This window comes from Xenopus laevis, chromosome 5L (assembly GCF_017654675.1).
Source record: "Xenopus laevis strain J_2021 chromosome 5L, Xenopus_laevis_v10.1, whole genome shotgun sequence".
NCBI lineage: Eukaryota > Metazoa > Chordata > Amphibia > Anura > Pipidae > Xenopus > Xenopus laevis.
In genome coordinates, this window is record NC_054379.1 from 88,821,527 (window position 1) to 88,844,132 (window position 22,606).

Below are 22,606 nucleotides of genomic sequence, written 5' to 3' on the forward strand. Positions count from 1 at the left end.
TCATAACATCAAGCTGAGTCATCTTAGTCTGAATGTGCCTTGTAAATGGCATTTAAATGTGTGGCTGTAATAACAATTTTACAATAAAAGGAATATTGCAGCTCTGAAGAATAGTTCTTGGGCAGAGATAAATAGTTTCAATAGTCCACTAAATGGTAACAAGCAGCAGAAAAATGCTATAGTGCCATTTAAAATATTGATTTTATAGTTAACGTTCAGTGGACTCATAACATTCCCCCTCTAGACTGCTAGCAGTTCTTATCAAGACTAGTAGGATTTGCCCTTAACTAGTGAACAGTGTGCTTCCTTCACTGTTTATGAGAATCTTTTTAATTGCACTGAAGGGAAATGGGAAAAAATAGCAGATGCCAACATATGATCCTACAGCAACTCATTGCTTTTCTTTTGTATAAAGGTGAGTGTCTCTACGCTTGCATTTTTCTTGATTGTTAGAACATATTTCATGGAGGGAAAAGTTATAATGCTATAATACACATAAGCCTTAAAACATTGATAGGATGCCTTCAGTTTAAGTGTGTAGCATATGGTACTGTATTAATGGGCCTAAAACAAACCATGGATTCGTTTTTTTCCAGAATGATAGGGATTTGAGGGTTAAAAATCTACTGAACAGAATTAAACATAAAGAAGCTGTTGTCTTCTCATTAATCATGATTACGCTTTGCAAGTACAGGTATAGGACCTGTTATCCAGAAACGTTGCATGTTCGCAAAATAAACTCAGTAAGGGCTTGTACCTGCTTGGATTTGACCTGTGTTCCAGTGAAATTCATACCTTAAGTGTACCAGAAAATCATGTAAACATCAAACAAATCCAGTAGGCTGGTTTTGCTTGCAATAAGAATTAATTATATCTTAATTTGGATGAGGTACTCCTTTATTCCTTAATTCTAAGCTTTCTGGATAACGGGTTTTCGGATAATGGATCCCATACCTTACATTAGGGTACGTTAGACAGATAGACTAGACAGATAGATAAGAGAAGCAGTGATTCTTCACTGAGCTTGTGGAATATATGGTTTGTGTATGTGAGTGTATAGCTACACTAGGTGGTATGTACAATTATATGTAAATATGGAATGTACAGTACATATTTGTACATATAAGTGTACAAATATGTGCACTTGGAGGGGTTAAACTTGATGCTTTTTCACCCAAAGTTAACTATGTGTTTATATGTTCAGAGCATGCCTGTCAACATTGTTTATTTAAGAACAACAACATAAAATAGTGTTTTGAACTTTCTGGTGTATAGGTTTCCATATAGTAGATGTTTTAGCTACATATTAAAGAAAAGTACACCTGAAACAGAACAGTTTTGCAGATTTTCATGCTTTTTACTGTCTTGCTGCCCCCCCCAAACAACGGATAATCAAGCCATTACTAGTGAGCACTTTCTCAGTAATAAAGTAGATTACAGGACCATTGACATCTGTGAATGCACTTCATATCACTTTTGAATCACATAAAAAAGTATTTATTAAACAACATAATGCTACATAGCAAATATTTGTTTCCTTGAACACATGATTGAGATGCATTTCAGCCTTACTAGTGTGCACTGTGCCTGTATATATGATGCCACACATATTATTTGTGCTTAGTTAGAACAACGTTCTAGAATGAAGGCATAGTACGATTCTTAGCCAAAAGAATCTCAGACCGTTTTGGTAGTGAGAAGAGTTGCTCGAACTGTGACTGGTATTTACATAAACTAGCAGCAGTGGAGAATAAGAAACGTTTGTGTTACTGAGCAAGGCGGGGGATGACGATGTTAAAATGGAGGGAAAACAACTAGCCAGTAATACTAGGACCTTTTGCATCTGAACAATTAATTCTTTTATGTTTCAATGATATATGTATCTAGGAATTTCAAACAATGAGGTCTTTTGTCATTTGTTATTGGTAAATTTTTAAATAGTTCGTACTAAGTCCTCCTGTGATGTTGAGTGTGGCAACCATTCCGAAACACGTATCTATCTATCTATCTATCTATCTATCTATCTATCTATCTATCTGTGTATATCTGTGTGTATATAGATTAGTGCTATAATCCAACTGAAAGCTCCCAATGCTGACACAAAAATTAAGGTGTATCCATGCATCACCCAGTCCAATCTCTGTACAGATCTTCATAAAGACCAACGAGTAAAGGTATTTCTCACTTGGAGATACAGTTTGGTTCAAGCATAAAACATAAGTGAAGTTCATAACATTGTGTTTTCTTCAATTGAATTAGCAGACGATAATAATTAAAAATGAGATATATAATTTATTGTAAACAGAAATTTGAGTAGCAAGGCTGACTCCTGGACTTATACTGGATCCCATTCCAAACGAAATTAAGCAACTGTAGAACTGGATATTTATTTCAGCCATTCACAATTAAGGAATAAGTGAAGTCAATTTCAAAACTCCATGTTCAAATACACAAAAAATAATCAAACCGATTCATAAGCACACATGCAGATCTCCAGCTGCCTACAAATTTGAGCATTTCCCCATTTTCTTTGCTCAAGGAACCCCTGAGTTATAGAAGCAGAACAGAAGTATCTTGGTGATGGATGCACTAGTCTGAACAGAGGGCCCTCATGGTGGTCTTTTGCATATATCTACGTGTACATAACCTCTGATCTGAAAATGGTGAAGCATTGTGGAGATGTGTCTCCCTCAGCCAATCTTAGTGCTTCTTTGGGAACCAGCCAGGAACATTTCTCTATGCATTTAGTGCTATGATATATATGTAAATGTGTTTTAGGGGTATTTAACACAACAAGGTAATTCAAATAACATAGAAATCAACAAGCTAATTCAGATTTTTCAGGCCATAAAAATAGGTGTTAAGGAATGTCCTACTGTATTGGCAGAAGTGCCAATAATTCCAAAATTTTTACAGTTAACACTAGGAAAGAGAGAAGTGTATTGTAGAAATTAATTTACAGTAATCTGTAGGGAGCACCAGTGACGTAACCATGGAGGAAGCCCATCATGCACGGTTGGCGGGGGGTTCTGGAGGTTCAACGGGTCACCCGTGATTTTGTGCAGAGGTGGGACCCAAAGGAAGGCCAAAGTTACCCCCTGGAAAGCACTGTAGACATTTTTGAGCAGAGACACCAACCCAGTGGTTTTGTACATCAGGCAGTTTCTTTCTTTTGTGGCCAGCCATTCCACCTCCCGTTCCTGAGGCACGCTCCCTGAGGTCTTCCTATTTGCAAGGTATATTGGCATTTATTTGGGTGTGTTTCAGTGCTTTTTAATCAAGGCAAAGAGTTATTTAAGTCCTTTGCAGATGAGCTTTTACCCTGTCATGGTTTTGGGAAAGAAGTGGTCAGAAAGAGACTCTGGCTGCTTTTGTGGGTGACTGTTATCCATTGTCACTCGATAAAGAGGCTAAGGACCTCACTGACACGTGCCATGGAAATCTATGGACTAAAGGTGGCCATACACGGAGAGATCCAAACGAGCGGACCTTGAGGTGGGCAAAATCGGGCTGATCTGATCGTGGGCCCTACGGCCCAACGATCTGATCCTAACGAATAGTAATGGGCGGTCGGATCGCGTGGCCGCATTAACGAATACAATACGATCCGACTGGATTTTTCGTCCCATCCGATCTAGATCTGCCCGACTTTAGGCCAGATCTCGATCGGGGAAGCCCTTCGGGGGGGCCCCATACACGGGCCAATAAACTGCCGACACGGTCTGTCGGCAGCTTTTATCGGCCCGTGTATGGCCACCTTAAGGCAGCCTCAGACAAAAGTTTTGCTTTCATAAGCAGATTATTTCAGCCTGCTGGAAAGGAAAGCCCTGGAGCTATAAACGCAGGGGCTGCATGATAAGGGATCCAAATGACCAGCAGCCAAATTACACTGGTTTATATTTAAAGACTGGCAAAATCAGAGGTAGCTGTGAGTGGGTGAGAAGGAATGAGTTAAGGCAGGGAAATGCCAGGCTGGGGGCAGAGAAAGACAGGGATGTGATGTCAGGGGAAGAAGCAGTTCACTTCCTTATCTTCTGAGCAGGTCGAAACATACCACCCACCCTCCCCTTTTTTGCATATTTTGAGAAGTGTCAGGAGTTTCTCTTTATGTTGTCATATTATCTATTCATAACAAATGTGGATGTATTCCTGCATGTATTGTTATATTTTGGTTTCGGTATAGTTATACAGTATAAACATGAGAGAGTTTGCATGTTATTAGTTAATTTTATTGAATGTCAAATGCTTGATCAAGGGAATGTTTCTGATCGCCATTGGGGTCAGGAAGGAATTTTTTCCCTCTTGAGGCATACTTGACAGTGGCTTCAGGCTGGGTTTTTTGCCTTCCTCTGGATCAAAACAGTGGATATATGATAATGTATTTTAAGTTTTATTTGTCACAGCAGTGGCAGAGTACTGCACAGGTAAATTTAGAAGAGGGGAAAAAAGAGGTTCTCTCCTGTGACTGCACAGTGGGTTGATTGATACCGACGCTACTACAGCTTGTGCTAAGTGTCAGCCTGCTTGGATTTCCTTTGATCGACAAACTGCAGATTCTGGACCGACAGCAGGGTTACTGAACCTCTCTCATGGTAGGAGATGCACCTCCTGCTCGTAGCAGAGTTTGGGGCCATCCTCTCTGTAGGTAGAGGCAGCCTAATACTCAGTGTTGGATATAATGACATAGAGCTCAATTAAAGAGCATAGCAGCGATCTCTTATGGAATTCTGGCTTTGAATATTGCCTTTGGGTGAGGCTGGCAAGGTCCTGATTATTTGATAAAATGTGAATAAATGCTGTGGCCACCATTTCTGACTCCTGGTGTCTCATTACGGTATGTAACAATGGGGTTCAATGGGATAGCTGAAGGGTCAATTGAGGAGTCCCCTTGTCAAGTGACTACGATAAATAAACATGCTTTACCCGGGAGTGCAGTATTTTGTTTATCTATTCTCTCTCTCATATATATAAATATCTGCTTTAATATTAGTCCAATTGCAGCAACTGTAACCATACTTAGGCATGTGGTCCCAATAGTGGTAGAGGTATGTTAACTATGGATAAGAGAACACAAAAAAGATGTGTGTGATACTGCTGTATATATTACAGTGGCGCAGCTGTCAGTTCTAAATCATAGTAAACTACTTTTACTGTGAGATTCACTTCTGAAAGACTGTAGCAAGCTTGATTGGGAAAGCAGTAGCATTCTGATTTGTTATACAATATCCTGTGAATTTAAAGGAGAACTTCAACCAAAATTGTTTTCTTTTGTTATCTTTTTGTGCATAATGGAGGAAAATCTAATTTTACTCATCTTTCCAATGTATATTGATTCCAATTTTCTACAGATCTTGTTATTTAAATATGTAATTCATATTGTAAGCATTGTTATACCCTGTACATTTCTACTTTCCACACTGCTACATTTTTAAACTCATTAGAATTAAAACTTTTCCTTTTTCTGTTCAGGGTGGGTATCAATGACCATCAAGTTTGCCCAGATGTTGGAAGCCATAGCAGTTTATAAGCAGGTAGAATGTACTGGTTACCTGTTTAAAACCAAACATCTTGATTTTGCTGTGGCTTACTGCAACTGGGCAACCATAGAGGCTTATTTATAATACTGTGTAAAACAATTAGTGGCAAAAAATGGCAAATTTACCAAGGTTTGTGTTTATTTTATGCCACATGAATGCTGCATTTAATGCCATTATTTTACACCACTTCAGACCTCAAGCAAGTGGAAGTCACTCTGAAAACAAAATGTGTAAAAAATCATGTATTTTCTCATAGCGTGACTTGCTTGCTTGCACTGGGGGTCTATTCATTTATGTTCAGGGTATACTAGTGTATACTATACCCTGACAGTCTGCAGTTCATGGATTGTTTATGCATATTTAACACCATCTATGCAATACAAGGGGTGATCAAGCTATCTTCTGGCCTTATCCCACACAAGGTTCATTCTGGCTAGACCTATAGCTGGATCTGGAAGGTCTGTTAACTTTAACAATTATTAGCCTCTACTCACTGGTCAGAAGTGAGTGGTCCTATAGATATAAAGGGATTCACTCACTATGAAAATAACACACTAACCTTGAGGGCGTTTAATAGAATTCTGTTATTTTTCCCTTGAATCCCAGTAGCCATTGAGTATTATCATGCAAATATAAAGAAAAAATATGACCTCTCTTTGTATGCATATTCCTCCCACAATATCTCCCTCCCTATAAAATGATATAGAGTCCATAACTCTCATACAGCTATTAGTAATACCTTTATCTTCCCTCCAATCCAATGCCACTTACACTCACAAAAAACGTTCTTATTTTAGTATATGATGACTTGATAAATGTTCAGGATAATCTTACCTGTTGCCAATATTGTTGTGCCACTTTTGAAATAATATTAAATGTTGGTAGTTCTGTTGTGTATATTTTGGCCTGTTGCAGCAGGCTTAACCTAAATGCTAACTATCTATATGCTAACTATCTATATATTATCTATATGTTGACAAGCCGTCTTTATTCTATAAGGTAGACTGTGGTCAGCCAGCATGACACAATGCTAAGGGAAGAATAAAATTAAAAGCAGAGCCTCTTAATATTTAATTTACTTACAATATTTTATGAGTCAGTGGAATAAATACCAAGCAAATCTAAGAGGCTAATATTTTTATTATGGCCCATAGTTCTATTATGCCTTAGCCCCAGTGATTAGTGATGTATGGATTTTAGTTTATCAGCTATGGGCAAACCCTGATGGTTGTGCTGAAACTGGACATATTCAGCATGTTTTCCCATTTTTGTTCTCTGTATCCACAGAACCAGCCATTTAAGAAGGAAAGTATGACATAGCAATTTGCAGCAGCTCCCTAACCTTTTAAAATGCTAACACAGCTGTAATGTGTAATTACCGAAATCAGTGTGAGAATTGTTGTACTGTATAATTATCTTTTCTTGCAACTTTATTGCTGAATGAATTATTAATCCAAATCAGTGTTGTATAGAATTTTCAGACAAAGAAGAAAAAGCGTATAATTAAATCGCATCACTTTTTATTTTTGTGCTTTTGTTTTACTGTGCTGTAATTGATAATTAATTGGTTAAAGTATGTAGGAGTTTCAGGTGGGTGGCAGGTTTTGCATAAGCTTACCAATGAAAACAGTGTAAATAACTAATTTTACCACTTATTGTCAGTGAAGCAATTTGTTTTGTATCCTTGCAAAGGCACATGGCAAAGAACCCGCCATGTGTATTGCATTGTACCAGCAGACCTATAATAACTACATCTATAATCTTCCTCTGACATAAAGCTGAGGACAGGCTGAAAGTAGTAATTTTGCTGATAAGTAACCTGCAGTAAATATTCATGCCAATATCAAAGTTTTTTTCCTCTGGCATTCAACATGAAATGATTACTAAAAATTTCTAAATCAATAAAAACATATACCTGTACTACCATACTACTACTAGTGCTAAATGTATTACTCCTTTTTTATATGTGTATCCTTTATGCTTCAAATTATCAGTTTTTTTTCCCTTTAAGTAATTGTGAACCCATGATGTACTGAAAAGTAGAGAAAAATGTTTTCTATAGTTTATTTATAAAATCGCAAAAGAGATTGTTCATGCTAAAAGCAGTCAGAAGTATTTTGTCACCATGGAAACATTCCAGTTCTAAAAGATTTTTATTGAAAATTGCTTTATTATTTTCATCACATATGTTACATATATTTCCAGCAGAACCAATATTTCCATATATAGTTGAACAGTTATAACTAAGTGATAGTAAAAAATCTCAAATAGTTTACAGTATAAAGGTCCATAGACGCAAAGATTTTTCTTGCCGAACGACCGATTTTAGCGAAGTTTGATCAATCCTTCAAATTATCGTGCAGTTAGTGGGATTGGAACGATTGTACATCTTACGATTTTTCGGCCGCCATCTGTCAGAAAATTGATCGGCCAGGTTAAAAAATCTTTATTGGCCCCAGTGCAATCTATCTATGTTTGCAGGGACAAGCAGGCCGCTCCCCTTTGTTTTCCTGGAAATATCGCCTGAAATGGTCTTTTTAGTTGATGGACAATTCGTACGATCATACAATCGTTTCGAGATAATCGTGGTCTCACGATGACGATCGGATCTTTTGAAAAACTTTACATCTATGGCCAGCTGGAGTAGCATATACCATATTCATGAATACATAGATATTACCTACAAATACAAAGTTAAGTCTAATCTATTTTATGCCAGCAGAGAAAAGTCAGGTAGGAAACCACCTGTAAGTGTACTCATTGACTGGAGATGAATCTGTCATTGTACACACAGAGTGGATTTTGGCCAAAAAACACTAGTACATCCCAGTGCTATTCTCTGGGTTTGGGGATGTTTGTTCCAACTGTTTACTGTTTTCAAAACCCAGCACTGTTGGTACTCAGGTTTATGTTTTTGAAGACACATTATTATGCCCGATTCTATGATCTATATAGTCTTCTGCTAGTAGAAGTCATGTTGAGGTCCATAAGCGGCGTAATGAGTTTCAGCCTGCACACAAAATTCCCTCCATTTTTATAGGATAGTATATTTTACATCACACACCTGAATACAGTAAGCTCCTTCTGAAAAACTAAATTGATGGATTATCCTTAATCATAACATTAGTGTCATAAAACTGTTGGAAAATAAAAAGTAATTGCTTTCTTTTTATTTCTTGCCAAGTTCCCAGTGTTTGACTGAGACATTGAATGCAATATTTTTCCCTACTCTATACTGTTTGGTAAACATTAGCTCTGAATGTACACTATTTTCTATTAATTTTCCAAAAATATCCAGGGGTTTTTTTTTTTTGCATTTCTTTGTCATGTTTTTTTTCAGGTATTTTGTATTATATGTATTGATCATTTATTTGTCTTTTTTAACTGTGAAATCTTAATTCATGTTTTCTAATTTTTTATAACTTTTTTAAGGGTGTGAACGGAATGTCTGTGGATGAGAAGACTGAATCCCCCATGTACGTGTATGAATCAACAGTCCATTGTACTAATATCCTTCAGTGCCTCAATGACCAGTGGAAACAGGACATTCTATGTGATGTTACATTAATAGTAGAAGGGAAAGAGTTCCGGGCCCACCGCGCAGTCCTAGCTGCATGCAGTGAATACTTCTTGCAAGTATTGGTTGGACAGACTGAACATGGCTTGGTTGTCAGTTTGCCTGATGAGGTATGTACTCTGATAATAAACTATAAAGAAATAAGATTTTGTGTGTGTTGTCTTGGAAACTGATATAAGTGTAGTTGTTAATACAATTGTTTTCAAGGAGTCACATCAGTAACATTGTTTATCCACTGATCATTTGGACTTGATTCTATGCTTTATGACCATCTGGGTCCATGTACTATTGCACAATAAAATCACACACCTTTCTCTGTAAGAACCTCTTTGAATACTAATAATGAGTAGAAATCATAATTACCATAACTGGAGCCTAGTTGCACAAGTGTTCCCAATAATCATTAGCGATAAACGAAGTGGTTATTATTGGAGTCTAATTGCACAGCCGTTTCCCAACAGTAATTAGAACTGAAGGGGTTTGGTCTACTTTGTGTTACATAGTAACATAGTAAGTTATGTTGAAAAAAGTCACTCATCCATCAAGTTCAACCTTACAGACAAAACTTTGATTAATAAATTGGTAACTCTCTTTAATTATCATTCTTTTTTTCCCAGTGCCCTCCCTACCTCGGCGTATGAAATGCAGCTAATTCTAGAGTCTTGTTTGACATTGTTGCATAACTAGATTTATTCAATCTTATAACCTAATTTTCACCAATCGCATGTACTTTCATTTTATAATATTTCTGATAAGTGTGCAGTTTGATTTGATTCAACTTCTCTTGATACGACAATTTCTTTTTTCTGAAAAGGTGTCTGAGACATTAATGGCTGTTAGCCAAGGACACTGTAGGTCATGCCAATGTTCCGGGCAGACGGCCATTATCCAATTAACATTACTTCATCATTGCTACTAATAGCTAGAGTAGTTAACTCATTTGTGGCATGGCACAGATAAGCCAGCTTTTCTAGTATTGGTTTGCTCCTTTCTTAACTTGGTCATACAATTCATCTATAAACAGTGCAGGCTTTTGATTAATATGCTGCTGAAAAACTTAAATAAATGTGACATTGCACAAAAAGAAGCCAATATTTCCAGCATGTACAGTTTTTTTTTAAATCGGACTAAACCATTTTAAATATGCAGGACTTTAATTGAAGATACAATTGAGAAAACATTCCACATAATCTTCATGCCACCTGCTTCTCCTAAAAACATATAATCCAACATTTGCCGTAACATTTAAATGTAAAATGAATATAAAGGGAGTATTAAATAATGGAAGGGTTGGCTTTATATTAACTCACTAAAGTGTAACCAAGGAAGCCTTGAGCTCAATTCTTGGTGCATCAACTCTCTGTAGTTATTTAATTATCCGTCACCTCAGGTGCTGAAACTTGGAAACTGTGATCTATTTGGTCTTAGGTGTAAAGGACATAAATGCACATATTAAGCACAGTGGTGTTTGGCTGGACAATGGAAGAAGCACAGATTTCAAGCCTTGTCAATGAAAAAATCGTAGCATGGATCTGCCAAAATCACAGGCTTTTAACATAAAACAAATCACTGTGCTCTACAGATAAACATAAAACCAATCATTATATTTTCAACATCATCATATCTTTGCCAGTTAGTTTGCCAGTTAGTTTTGGAAGTGCACAGGGTTTCCGTACTGTTTTCCCCATACAGCAGCCGTATTCAACTACATTTTTAATGAATGTTGTACCCAAATATACTCATCCATCATGGATTCTATGAGTATTTAGTGTAATGTAGTCAGTTTTACTTATGCATCTCTTCTCCTTTTGCTGCATATAGAATGTGAACAGAGACTCTGTTTGTTCCCAGTAGCTATTTATGTAAGGCAAATAAAGACATTCCATCAACACCAACTCCATAGACTATTTTCAGTTTGAATGGAATCTAATGTATCTGTCAGTGATAGGTCACTTCTGTTTTTCTAGATGGAAAGCATAGTAACATATTTATTCCTCCTGCCTTCGTCATATACAGAGCCTTTTGCTGCATGCTTAGTGATAATGGAACATTTAATTTCAATGCTCAACACTACTGGAACATAAAGTACTCTCTCGAGGGTCTTTGAACAGGTCTGCTGTTTGCTGCGTGTGACTTACTCAGCAAATATTTTCATCCTTGCTCTGGCTGTCCCTGAGGAATATTCAACGTGTGGAATTTTGTGAGACGTTAGAAGAGACCAAGAACAAGCTTACTGCTGATCTGAGAAATTGTAGTGGAAAAATAGAATTTTATTTTAATAACGGGGCAGATACAGGCGGTTTTCAACCATCAAACCTTGCTTATTGCTGAATTAATTAAATAATTTGCTTATTGTTTGTTTAGCTTTAAAAAATATGAGGGTGAGCATATAATGACATTTTGTAGGCAAACTAGGGAGCAACAAGCAACTAAGGCAGACTATTAAGTCGTATGCATTGCATTACATTACTATACAATACAATATTACTCTTTTATGGCTATGGCACACAGAAATTTAAAATATTTTTATGCCATTACCATTAGTAGCTCCAAAGGTGGGTGAAAAACAGCCTATTTTGACATCCCATTCATTTTGCTGGTAATTGTCATCGAGCGCTGGTATAGTTGCCATGGGATTGTAATTCTATCACCACTCTACAGTGATACGGAATGGTTGATGTTCACAACCTCATACTGAGATGGATTCCTTTCCATGCCAGAGATGAAGGGATCAGTGTTGTAACTACCAGGGGAGCAGTAGGTTGGACTACCCCGGGACATCCCCCTCATAAGGCAGGGGGCGGATGCAAGTTTTGCACCTTGGTCCTTGGTCCCCTAGTTAAGTCACTGGTAGGAATCAGCCGTAATTAGTTTTACAATTTGAATTGGAAAGGGTTATGTCTGATGAGTGTATAAATCAAGAAAACTTTTTGTAGAATATTTTCGGACAGATTTCAGAATCACCATGTATTGAAACGAGAATATATGTACATATAGACACTTACTTATGACTTTGTAAGCAGGCGTAGGCAGTATATTTGAATCCTGGCCTCTGTTAAACATCACATGAGGTATGATTGAAACACTAAAATGATTATATATATATTCCCAGATTTCCATTGTAAAGTGGATTACCCCCCCCCCCTGTATAATGTGGTTTTGTGAATTCATGGCTAGTAGAGACATGAGCCTCACAAAGGTAGTTTACCTTTCAACTTTAGTCACTATTGAGTCAAAGATATGTTAGTCTAGGTATGGGGCTTAAACGACAATTTCCTTGGTCAGTGTCTAGGTTGAGGATGCCGTCTTCTCTCCATAAACCCCTAATACCTTTCCAAATTTGTCAAAGTTCAGATTCTCTGTGAATTATTAGTTCTATTAACACATATTTATAAAGCATTAATATATTCTGCAGTGCTGTAACTAGGGGGCAAATTCATCAAGGGTCGAATATCGAGGGTTAATTAACCCTCAATATTCGACTGGGAATGAAAATCCTTCGACTTCGAATATCGAAGTCGAAGGATTTTGCGCAAATACTGCGATCGTACGATCGAAGGAATAATAGTTCGATCGAACGATTAAATCCTTCGAATCGAACGATTCGAAGGATTTCAATCCAACGATCTAAAGATTATCCTTCGACCAAAAAAACTTAGCCAAGCCTATGGGGACCTTCCCCATAGGCTAACATTGGGTTCGGTAGCTTTTAGGTGGCGAACTAGGGGGTCGAAGTTTTTTCTTAAAGAGACAGTACTTCGACTATCGAATGGTCGAATAATCAAACGTTTTTTAGTTTGAATCCTTCGATTCGAAGTCGAAGTAGACCATTCGATGGTTGAAGTAGCCAAAAAAACACTTCGAAATTCAACGTTTTTTAACTTCGATTCCTTCACTCGAAATTAATGAATTGGCCCCTTAATGTGTATTGCCAGTTTTTGTAATGAACTATATCACTTACAAGTGGAATTAGTTTTAATACGGTTAGTGATTGCTGCATTATGTGATTTTTGTTCCTTTTTTATTCTTCAAATAAGACCAAAACAGTATTGAATAGTCACTGGCACAAGATAAATGATGTGCTGTTTTTATTTTTCTTCATTCACACACACTGCTCAATAAATATCTCTCAGAATGAGTTTAAATTCCTAACAACATACATTTCCATGTGAAATAAAGGCTATTCTATTTAAACTCTCTATGATAAAGTAATATTGCCTTAGGATATCTGTATATACCATAGTGCAGGTTTAGACGCATACCTTATTTAACCTCAGAACTGAGCCTGAAGCTTTTTCTCTGATACAATTCACCGCATACGCTTGCACTGTAATTGGCTCAGTGTTGCTATTCAGTTTGTTATGAGGACCGTATGTAGAAACATTTTTTTAATAACCTTTATCTCTCCCTGTCCGATTGCATTGCCTTTTTGTTTGCCCCTATTACACAGTCACTTACTGTGACACAAGCAGTTTCAGCCTAATTTAAAAAGAAAAAAAGGCTTTGGGGAAGCAGTTGAAATAGACACAAATAACACATTACAGAACCAGAAAGGAATTTGTTGGTTTGTCTTTTCTAAGTTCCATACTTGCTGTGGCCTGCATTAGGAGTGAGTACAAAAGCTTTTTTTCTCTAAACATCTAGCTTAGGGACAGAATTCTTTATATCTATGTAGAATTATGGCATCGATCAGTATTGATTACAACAACTAGAGAGGCAAATGTTGCCTAATTTTTTAATATAATAACATGAATAGCATGCTCTAGTTGCAGGACCTATAGCCACCAATCGGCAGTCTGCTATTTGAAATCAAATGTTGTATTGCTTGCTTGCTCTTGGTGTGAAGCCCTAGAGAAATGTTTTACATCTTTATCCATTGTCAGGTTGTTTGATAGGCCAAGTCCAGTATCCTATATCAACCAATCAGCAGTTCTGCTAGTAGTTTAGTGTAATTAGATGTATTAGCATATTATTAGTTATCAGAACACCTGATTGAAGTTATTGGAATAGTAATAGCTCATTCTGCTCTAAAGCCCCTTTATTATATAGAATCTTGGCTTACTCCCCTAGCTCCCATAAAAAGGTGTCCTTAAATTTTTGATAATATTTAAAGTGATACAATTATTTTATCAATGACATGTCAGTCTTGCTCCATGCCTTAACATGAGCTTTGTGGAAAACAACCAAGGTAATCCATTACCTTTATCTCTGTATTGACTTTAAAAGGAAACACAATATACTGCCAATGTGTATGTAGTGCGCGTGCTAGACGAAATTCATATATATATATATATATATATATATATATACATCAGTCCCTGCCCCAATGTAGCTTACTGTCTAAATTCCCTATCACATTTGCACACAGTATGGAGCCAATTAACCTGCCTATATGTTTTTGGAGTGTGGGAGGAAACCCACGCAGACATGGGTAGAACAATATACAAGCTCCATATAAACTCCTTGCATATCGTGCTCTGGCTGGAATCAGACTCCTGACCCCCACCATGCTGTCCATTTAAGAGAAGATCATAAAGTACAATGTATATATATATATATATATATATATATATATATATATATATATATATATATATATATATATATATATATAGTCAGTATAAGGCATAAAAACAGTTGCATCTGGGAAATGCATAATACTACTGTGTTGCAAGTTTCCATAGCAACATTAAAGAAAAATATACCATATTTTCATCTACTCCTTTTTCTCCTAAATAGCCAATAATGTATAACTGAATAGCTTATTGTGCTCTGGGAACTTACCTCCTCTGCATGGCTGAAGATGATTAAACGTACTTTTAATATAGTTCATTTATCCTTTTAAAGTCCTTAAGCACACATAACTAAAATCATTTTCAGCCTATTAAAACCGAACATTTGCCAGCAGTTACTTTCTATAACTTACTATTGTGTGCAAACCAGAACTCATCGTAAGATAAATTCCTTGAAAGCCGTTATCTTTGCACTGTTGAAGCCATATGATAGGATCCCATGTGCACCCTGTTTAGGCAAGTACCCAGCCTGAACAGAATATGCTGTGGTTGTTAAACATTACAAATATTAATCTCTGTAACAAAGACTGAACCACAGTAGTCATAAATTAGATAAAAATGTACACTGAATAGGATAATTCAGTCATAAAATGACTCACATTCCGGGTCAAATTATTTTTTACTTGTGGACTATTGAAAAATTAAAGGCCACTATCTTAAGCATTTTAGATCATTTTTGGAGGGATAATATACCAATGAAGTCCTCGTCAGATAGGATTTTCTACTCTAGACAGATTTTGGCAAGATATGGTTTGGGTAGGTCAATTCAATGGGCTCATACACTATCCGATAAGTTAGCATCCTGAAGGTGCTGAGTCTGCCTAGTTTATTGGCTCATGTATGAAGCCTTTACAAAACTCTTCAATCCATAAATAAAAAATGATTTTTTTTTTAAATTGCAAAAATGTTGAAATGTTGGAAAACCATAATTCTCACATTTTTGTAGAAATATTAAGTTATCGATGAGTACATAAAAGTACCCAGACCATAAATGTGCCATTTACTGGCTCTGCAGGGGTTAATACATCTCTTAAACAGAACATCATTTAAAAAATCCCAACAGATGCACTGTCTGATGGAAGTCACTTTTACTCTGAGAACATTCCGCCAAGTAGAACATTTTAGCTTGTCTCGCGGGTGTTGTTAGAAAAGAGAACACACATTAAATATTCAGTGAATCGGTAAAGTAAAAATGGTATGACAAATAAAAAAAAAAAATTCTGAGCTCTTTGTGAGCATTTTGTAGCAAGCTTTGTGTGCCTTTTTGATGTATAATACAAGAACAGCAGCATAAATCTAATTAGACGATGCTGAATTATACAAGTGTGTTTCTGTTGCCAAATAGTCTCAGTCCATTAAGCACTGAATCACACAGTGTGCTGCACAGCATGTCAGTGCATTGTGTCAATGGCCTTGCCATGGCTGAAAGCATTCACAACCATTGCGGGTGTTCACTTATGTTCGTAGGCTCAACTGCTACCAAAAAAAAACAAAACTATTGATTGTTCTGGAACTATAACTCAAGTTATTCTCAGCCCTCTATTTAATAAGATCATTCTGCAGCTAGTTTTCATGCAAAATGAAAAAGTTCCTCTTTAGATCGTAAAAACCTCATAATGATCTTCGTCTATGCTATGATCTCAGCTGCTTGTTATCCTCAAACCTCTGATAACTACATGACGATATAATTGCAGTGTCTCTACCTGGGAGTAATTGATGTCATGGAGCATAGAAAATGACACATTTAAAATCTTAAACAAGTAGGTGCTGTAACAGAATACTGCCCATTACTATATTACCCATCAAGACATTTCTCTGCTGTAGTAATTAACAAGAGCTAGTAATTAATATGGCAAATCCCTACAGTGTCCTGTCATACACATTTCATTAATTAACATCTGACTGCAAGTTTGTAAGCAGAACACTCTAACTTGCAAATGATTTTCCTCTGAATGGAAAATAAGAATTAATGCCGTAACTTCAACTGGAGACTTATTTTTCTTAACTTGTTGGTATTCTAAACAGATGCTACTGTGTATGTTCATTCAGAATGTTTCCATGTATTTCCAGCAGCAAGCTTGTCATACTTTAAAACGTGCTAGTTTTTTGAGTATGTAATAAATAACAATAATGTAGTTTTCGCTTATCTCTGTATAGATAAGCTGCCATTTCTATATTTTGCATTCTCTGTGCTGTAGGAGATGCTATATGTACATTATATATGTATCATATGTATATTATGTATGTAGCATTGTGGTACATCTGACTCTGAGTATGTTGTTTAGCTATTACATCAGTTCAGTGTAGCTCTCTCTGGCTTTAATTTTCCTGACACTGCAGAATCTTTCATTTTGTTTGTCCTTGACATCTAGAATGAGTGTGTTAGTTGTGCAAGAAGAATGTTGGTATTATTAGGTCACGTTAACCAGCCATTGATTGGCCTCATGTAACAAATTGACTTATGCTGTTTATGAAGGTTAGACAACATGAGTAAGAGAAGAATACAGCAGAACCCCCATTTTAAGTTTTTCAGGGGGCTAGAAAAAAATAGTGTAAAATCCAGGAAAATGTTAAATCAGGGAAATGTATTATGCATAATATATAGGTGGGACCACAAAACATGTAAAATGTAAAATGAGGGAAAACATCAAAAACCAGGGGATATAAAATTGAGGTTCCACTGTAGTTGAATTAACCGAACCTGGGAAACAGTAGTAAAATAATAAAAATATTAAAATCTGCAAGAAGCAAATAATAGACTATCAAACAAATTTAACATCCATAACAAGTTGATTGGTTGTTCTAAATGACAGATCTACTCATTTCAGCATTATGAAACATATAACAAAGAGGAAGATTTTAGCTGACAAGAAAGCAACAAATTGTTTTTTTTTTTTTTATTCTTGATTGAATTTCATGAATTTTATTATATATTTATGTATGGGAACAAACAGTAGTTAGTAGTGGTAGTTTAAATTGTTTCAGTAGATACAGTGAAAATCTCTTCAGATTTTATATATCATACAGTTGAATGCAAAAGTTTGGGCACCCATTGTTGTAGTACTTTTCATTTTATTAGTTGTCAGTGAAAAGTAAGAAACAATTATTAAAGGAATCAGTGAGTTTAAAAATAGCATATTCACAAATATTGATACACAGTTTGGATTTTTTAAACAAAGACAATCATAATTGTGACGTGCAAAAGTTGTGACACCCTTCCACTTGTCCAGTATTAAACATTGTTTTTTTGCCAGGTCCCTGACCTTAATTACCTCATTGGGCCTTAATAGCCATTACACATTGTGACTTGTTGACAACTGCAGAGCTTAATAAAGGCTCTGATGTTCCAAACTTTAGACTTCCACTCAACAACCATGGGCTACCAATGGTACGGGAAGAACATAGTAACACTTATTGCTGTGAAAGTCATGGCAAGATCTGGAAGACCAAGAAACCTTTCAGAGAACTTCTCTTATGCTGGCCAGATCTTTAAACTCATCACAAACCTAAACATCTGAAGTATACATAATTGCATCTAGACAAGCCAGAGGCCTTTTAGAGATGACTGCTGTGGACTGCAGAAATACAAATCTTTGGCCACGTTTACCAAAGGTTCATGTGGAGAAAAATGCAGCCGCAAAAAACATGCTACTTTGGGGTTAGACCCATTAATTGTTGAGGTTGTGTGTCAGCCATTGGCAAGAAATCATTGTCCTTGTAAAAAGTTAAGAATGAATTCCACAAATTATCTGCAAATTCTGGATGCTAATTTGAAACAGCCATGAAACTGATGTTAAAAAGGGACTTGCTCCTACAATCCTATACATACCTCAAAAGTCACCATGAGCTACTTGAAGATGCAAGCTGAAGGTTGTGGAATGGCCCTCACAGTGCTCTTATTTAAACAGCATTGAAAATCTGCAGGTATATTAACTTACACGATGGCTCAAGAAGGATTAGTGGTCAAAAAAATCCTCAGCTAGATAGTACTGCATTTACAAACTATGTCTGTGCCAAAGGGAATGTTATTAAATACTCTTTGTTTCTATGTTTTAAAGTTCCTACAATAACATTTCAATTTGTAATAACATTTAGAAACACATTGTTTCATTAGACGTCTTGTAGTAGTAGTTGTTTTTCATTCACAAAATCAGTGTCGGACTGGCCCATCGGGGATAACAGGAAAACTCCCGGTGGGCCCAAGTGTCAGTGGGCCCTCATGCTGCTAAACTTTTGGCCTATTACATGGCCATTCCCTATTCTATGAGAACAAAGAGGCTAAATAGATGGAATAATATATTATAGTATGTACAGAAAACAAACTAGGAGAATAGTGGTTGATTGAGGAGATGAAGAATATTAGTACTGAGACTGGGCCCCTGGTCTAAGGTTTTATTGGTGGGCCCCTTGTCTAAGGTTGTTGGTGGGCCCCTGGTGTCCCAGTCCGACACTGCACAAAATTGATGAAAATTTAATTTGGCAAGGGATATTTAAACTTTTTCTGAACTGCATAAATCATATGTAGTAGACTGCAAACTCAAGTTCACGTATATCAGCAGTTGTTGTGCCAAATTATATATGTCCGGAAGAGGTTTGATAATGTCAGAAAAGCTTTCATAAATGAGAAAATATTCAACCACATGGGAAAAACTATTTTTTTTGTTAGAAAAATTTGTCCCATAAATGAGAAAATATTTAACCACATGGGAAAACCAATTTTTTTTTAGAAAAATTTGTCCCAAAAAGAGCAAAACAATTTGCACAAATAAGAATAAAAATGTGCATTTCGCAATGTAATATTCATCCTTAAACTGTTCTTGCATTGCAAATTTTCATTGTACATTGTAAATTTTAATTGTGCTGACGGTGTCGTAATCTTTTGGAGCAAATCTTTTTATTATATTCACTGTGCATTGGTAAAAACAATAACATTTGCAAACCTTCTTCCACTTTTATTACATTCCCCCATAAGAATGCTGATATCCTGCCTGCAATTTTTTAAAACCATTTTAATTCCTTCTCCTTTAATGTTTCCTATTTCATTGTTTAAATGGCTTGTGTTACTATTTAAAAAAAATAAGAATAGTATTTCCCTATAGTTTTTTCCTCTTGAGAAAAGAAACAAGGTGGAATCCTGTATGGACATGCATACCTAAGCCATTACGTAAGCCATTTTATGATATGTAACCTCCCACACAAAAAAGGGTTAAAATGGTGTTTTCTTTGTCAGTGTGAAGCAGCATTATTATTGCAGAGCGGTGTAATGAGTGAAGCTCCACTTCTCACCAGAAAGGCTTTGTGGGAATGCAGCTGTCATTCAAGTGCAATGTGCTCTCCCCAGCCCCCCAGTAAGGAAATTTGCACAGTAGCATAAGAGAAAGGGGAAGGAAAGAACAATGTGCATGAGCAGTCCCGTATATATTCTTGCCTCAAACCTACATGTAGCCATTTTATTATATGTGACAGTAACGCCATGGTTAGCTCTGCTGGCTTAGACTGCTCTCAGTATCCATGTATGTTTTTATGAGGTTCATACTGAATCATATTGTCTGCAATGTTACAGAATTGATCTTTTATCTTTATGCACTGGGAGGAATGGGGAGGAATGTAGAGCACCAACATGCAAAATAAATATCAGGGGAAGAATTGATGGAGGTCCAGCATGTGTCCCTCTAGCTGCAAAAAACAACTCCCAGCATTCATCCTTTACAAACAGAGTTGTAGACCAGACAACTAGGTCAAAATATTGAATATACTGGCTGAAGAGCCCCTTTTCATGTGGATTTACTCATGGAAGCTTGTTTCCATTTGATTCCACTATTTATATAAATTGATAGCCAAAGCCATGCAAGCATTTATAGAAAACACAGATGGCCACATATTACAATGATAACTCACAAGAGTGTATGTAACTAGAAGGTATGGGCCTTACAACAAAATCTTTTTAGGGCCCCAACATTTGAGTCACTATGGGTTAAGGTGGCCATAGACGCACCGATAATAGAGTACAAAACGAATTTTACGATATTTGGTGCGTGCACGGTGGGAGACAAGCCGATGGATATTGGTCGATGACTTGGATACCTGTGGACTCGTCAATCGGGCTTGCCAGATAATTTAGATTGGGCGCCTTTGAAGGCACCCGAACATCGGCCAAAAAGTTATTTTCCAGGAAAGATCATAACTGCTGTGTCTATGGCAACCTTTACTGCCAGATATAAATTTGCCAAATGTTTGTAATGAGCCCCACCAAGGAGTATGGAAACATGGCACCAGATTATAACTTGAAGTTCACCTTTAGCCTTCCCCTTCATTTTTTTCGGTTTGTGCATGACACTTGCTGCATGGATATTGGTTCTGTCCCTATAATAAAGTGTCTCTGTAGACTATTCACTTGTTTTGTGGTATTTTTAGCTGTGCCTGTGCACTCTATGATCTGTTGCTTGCTGTCCATCCACTTTCCTGCCTGTAATGGTATCTACATTCCAGACTTCGTAGAACATAATCTTAAACCCAGTTGCCCGCATTAGCATAAAATGGCCCAGTTCTGTCATGTTGATTAATTTGCCCCATTGTCTCTGCTCTGTATGATAAGTGCTATTAATGGTTTCAACGCTTCATATGTCAAAGTCTTTCTTGCTAATGACTTGGAAATGCGGTTTTATTGCCCCCTTTTTCTGTATTATTTTTCTCATTTAGTATTCCAGTCAAGTAGAGATTCCTGCCATGCTCTTTCATTATCTTACTCGTTGCAGCTCTGAAGTGATTACATATGGTATAGAGTAAGCATCATCTCAGGGGTAGCAGCTGCTGATGTAAGCTGAAAATAGATCCAACCTACGCTCAGCACTTTTCCCAGAGGTCTTTTATTTATTAGTAACAGGCATGGTATAGGACAGCTTGAGTCCTCATTTAGCGAGATGACTTTGAATTGCAAAGCGGCACAATGACTTTGCTCAATTACTAACTGCTGTGTAATTTTTTTCTTCTAATTCTGCTGTGGAAGTGATGACTTCACTGAACATAAATTGTAATATAAGCTTGACTTATAACAAAGCCGGGAAATGACAGACTCCATTTGAAGCAACAGAGCTTGACAGATGTAGGGTTTAAATTAAATAATCCTATTTGTAGGGGGGCATTTCAGTGAGCTACATTGATTTCAAATGAACTTGTTTTTTTCTGTTTCCCTCTGCTCTCTTTTTTTTCTGGGGATAAAAGGGCAGTTTATGTTAACACGTAGACCTCTGGCAAAAATAGCCTTAGACTTTCCCAAATGCAACCTGCAAATTAATTTAGAAATAACATAAGCCCAAAAATGTATTTCACGTATATTTATACCATTTTACATATCTGTTTATTTGTGAGTTTTCACAAATAATCACGTTATGTGAAAAATGTTTCTCTCAAAAAATGATCCAGTGGTTTTTAAAGCCAAGCATACGTTCATTTGTACATGAGCTGAAATTTCCCTGCAGAGGCAGAGGGAGCGAAAGAGGATGAGACCGCGTGAGGCAGACATTTATCTTGAATGTACCAGCAGCAAGGGGCATGGAGTGTTGTACACTACATCCTTCATGAACACATTGCAGTTTTTACACACAAATCTATTTTTTCAGTTACCGTTCATTGTTTTCTGCCAGGTTTTTAGAACCAAACCAGATGATCATAGTATCTGCAGCAACTTACTATCAAGGCACCAGTATGGACACCTGTTTTGGCAAGTTATGATACAGGGTTTTCATAGTGGAATGGGAGTCCATTACTGCGTACCAATGTGCATAGCGTTAACAATGGAATTAGCTTTACTTTCAGCAAAACAATATGGGGCATAGTCACTAAAGGTCGAAGTGGCCGACCCTATCGACAATTCGCCAGAAAACCCATTCGCAGGGACATCGCCAATTTACTAACCGGAG

At 36.7% G+C, this 22,606-nt stretch overlaps 1 protein-coding gene across 4 annotated transcripts in view; it reads left to right on the plus strand.

The window, feature by feature from the left end:
• Positions 1 to 22,606, plus strand: part of bach2.L (BTB domain and CNC homolog 2 L homeolog) — a 187,614-nt gene that overhangs the window by 137,618 nt on the left and 27,390 nt on the right. For all 4 annotated transcript variants that reach the window (XM_041563018.1, XM_041563020.1, XM_018263387.2 and 1 more), the window contains one exon: positions 8,970 to 9,224. In XM_041563018.1, the coding sequence (XP_041418952.1) occupies positions 8,970 to 9,224 (255 nt within the window). The remainder of the gene's footprint in view (positions 1 to 8,969; positions 9,225 to 22,606) is intronic.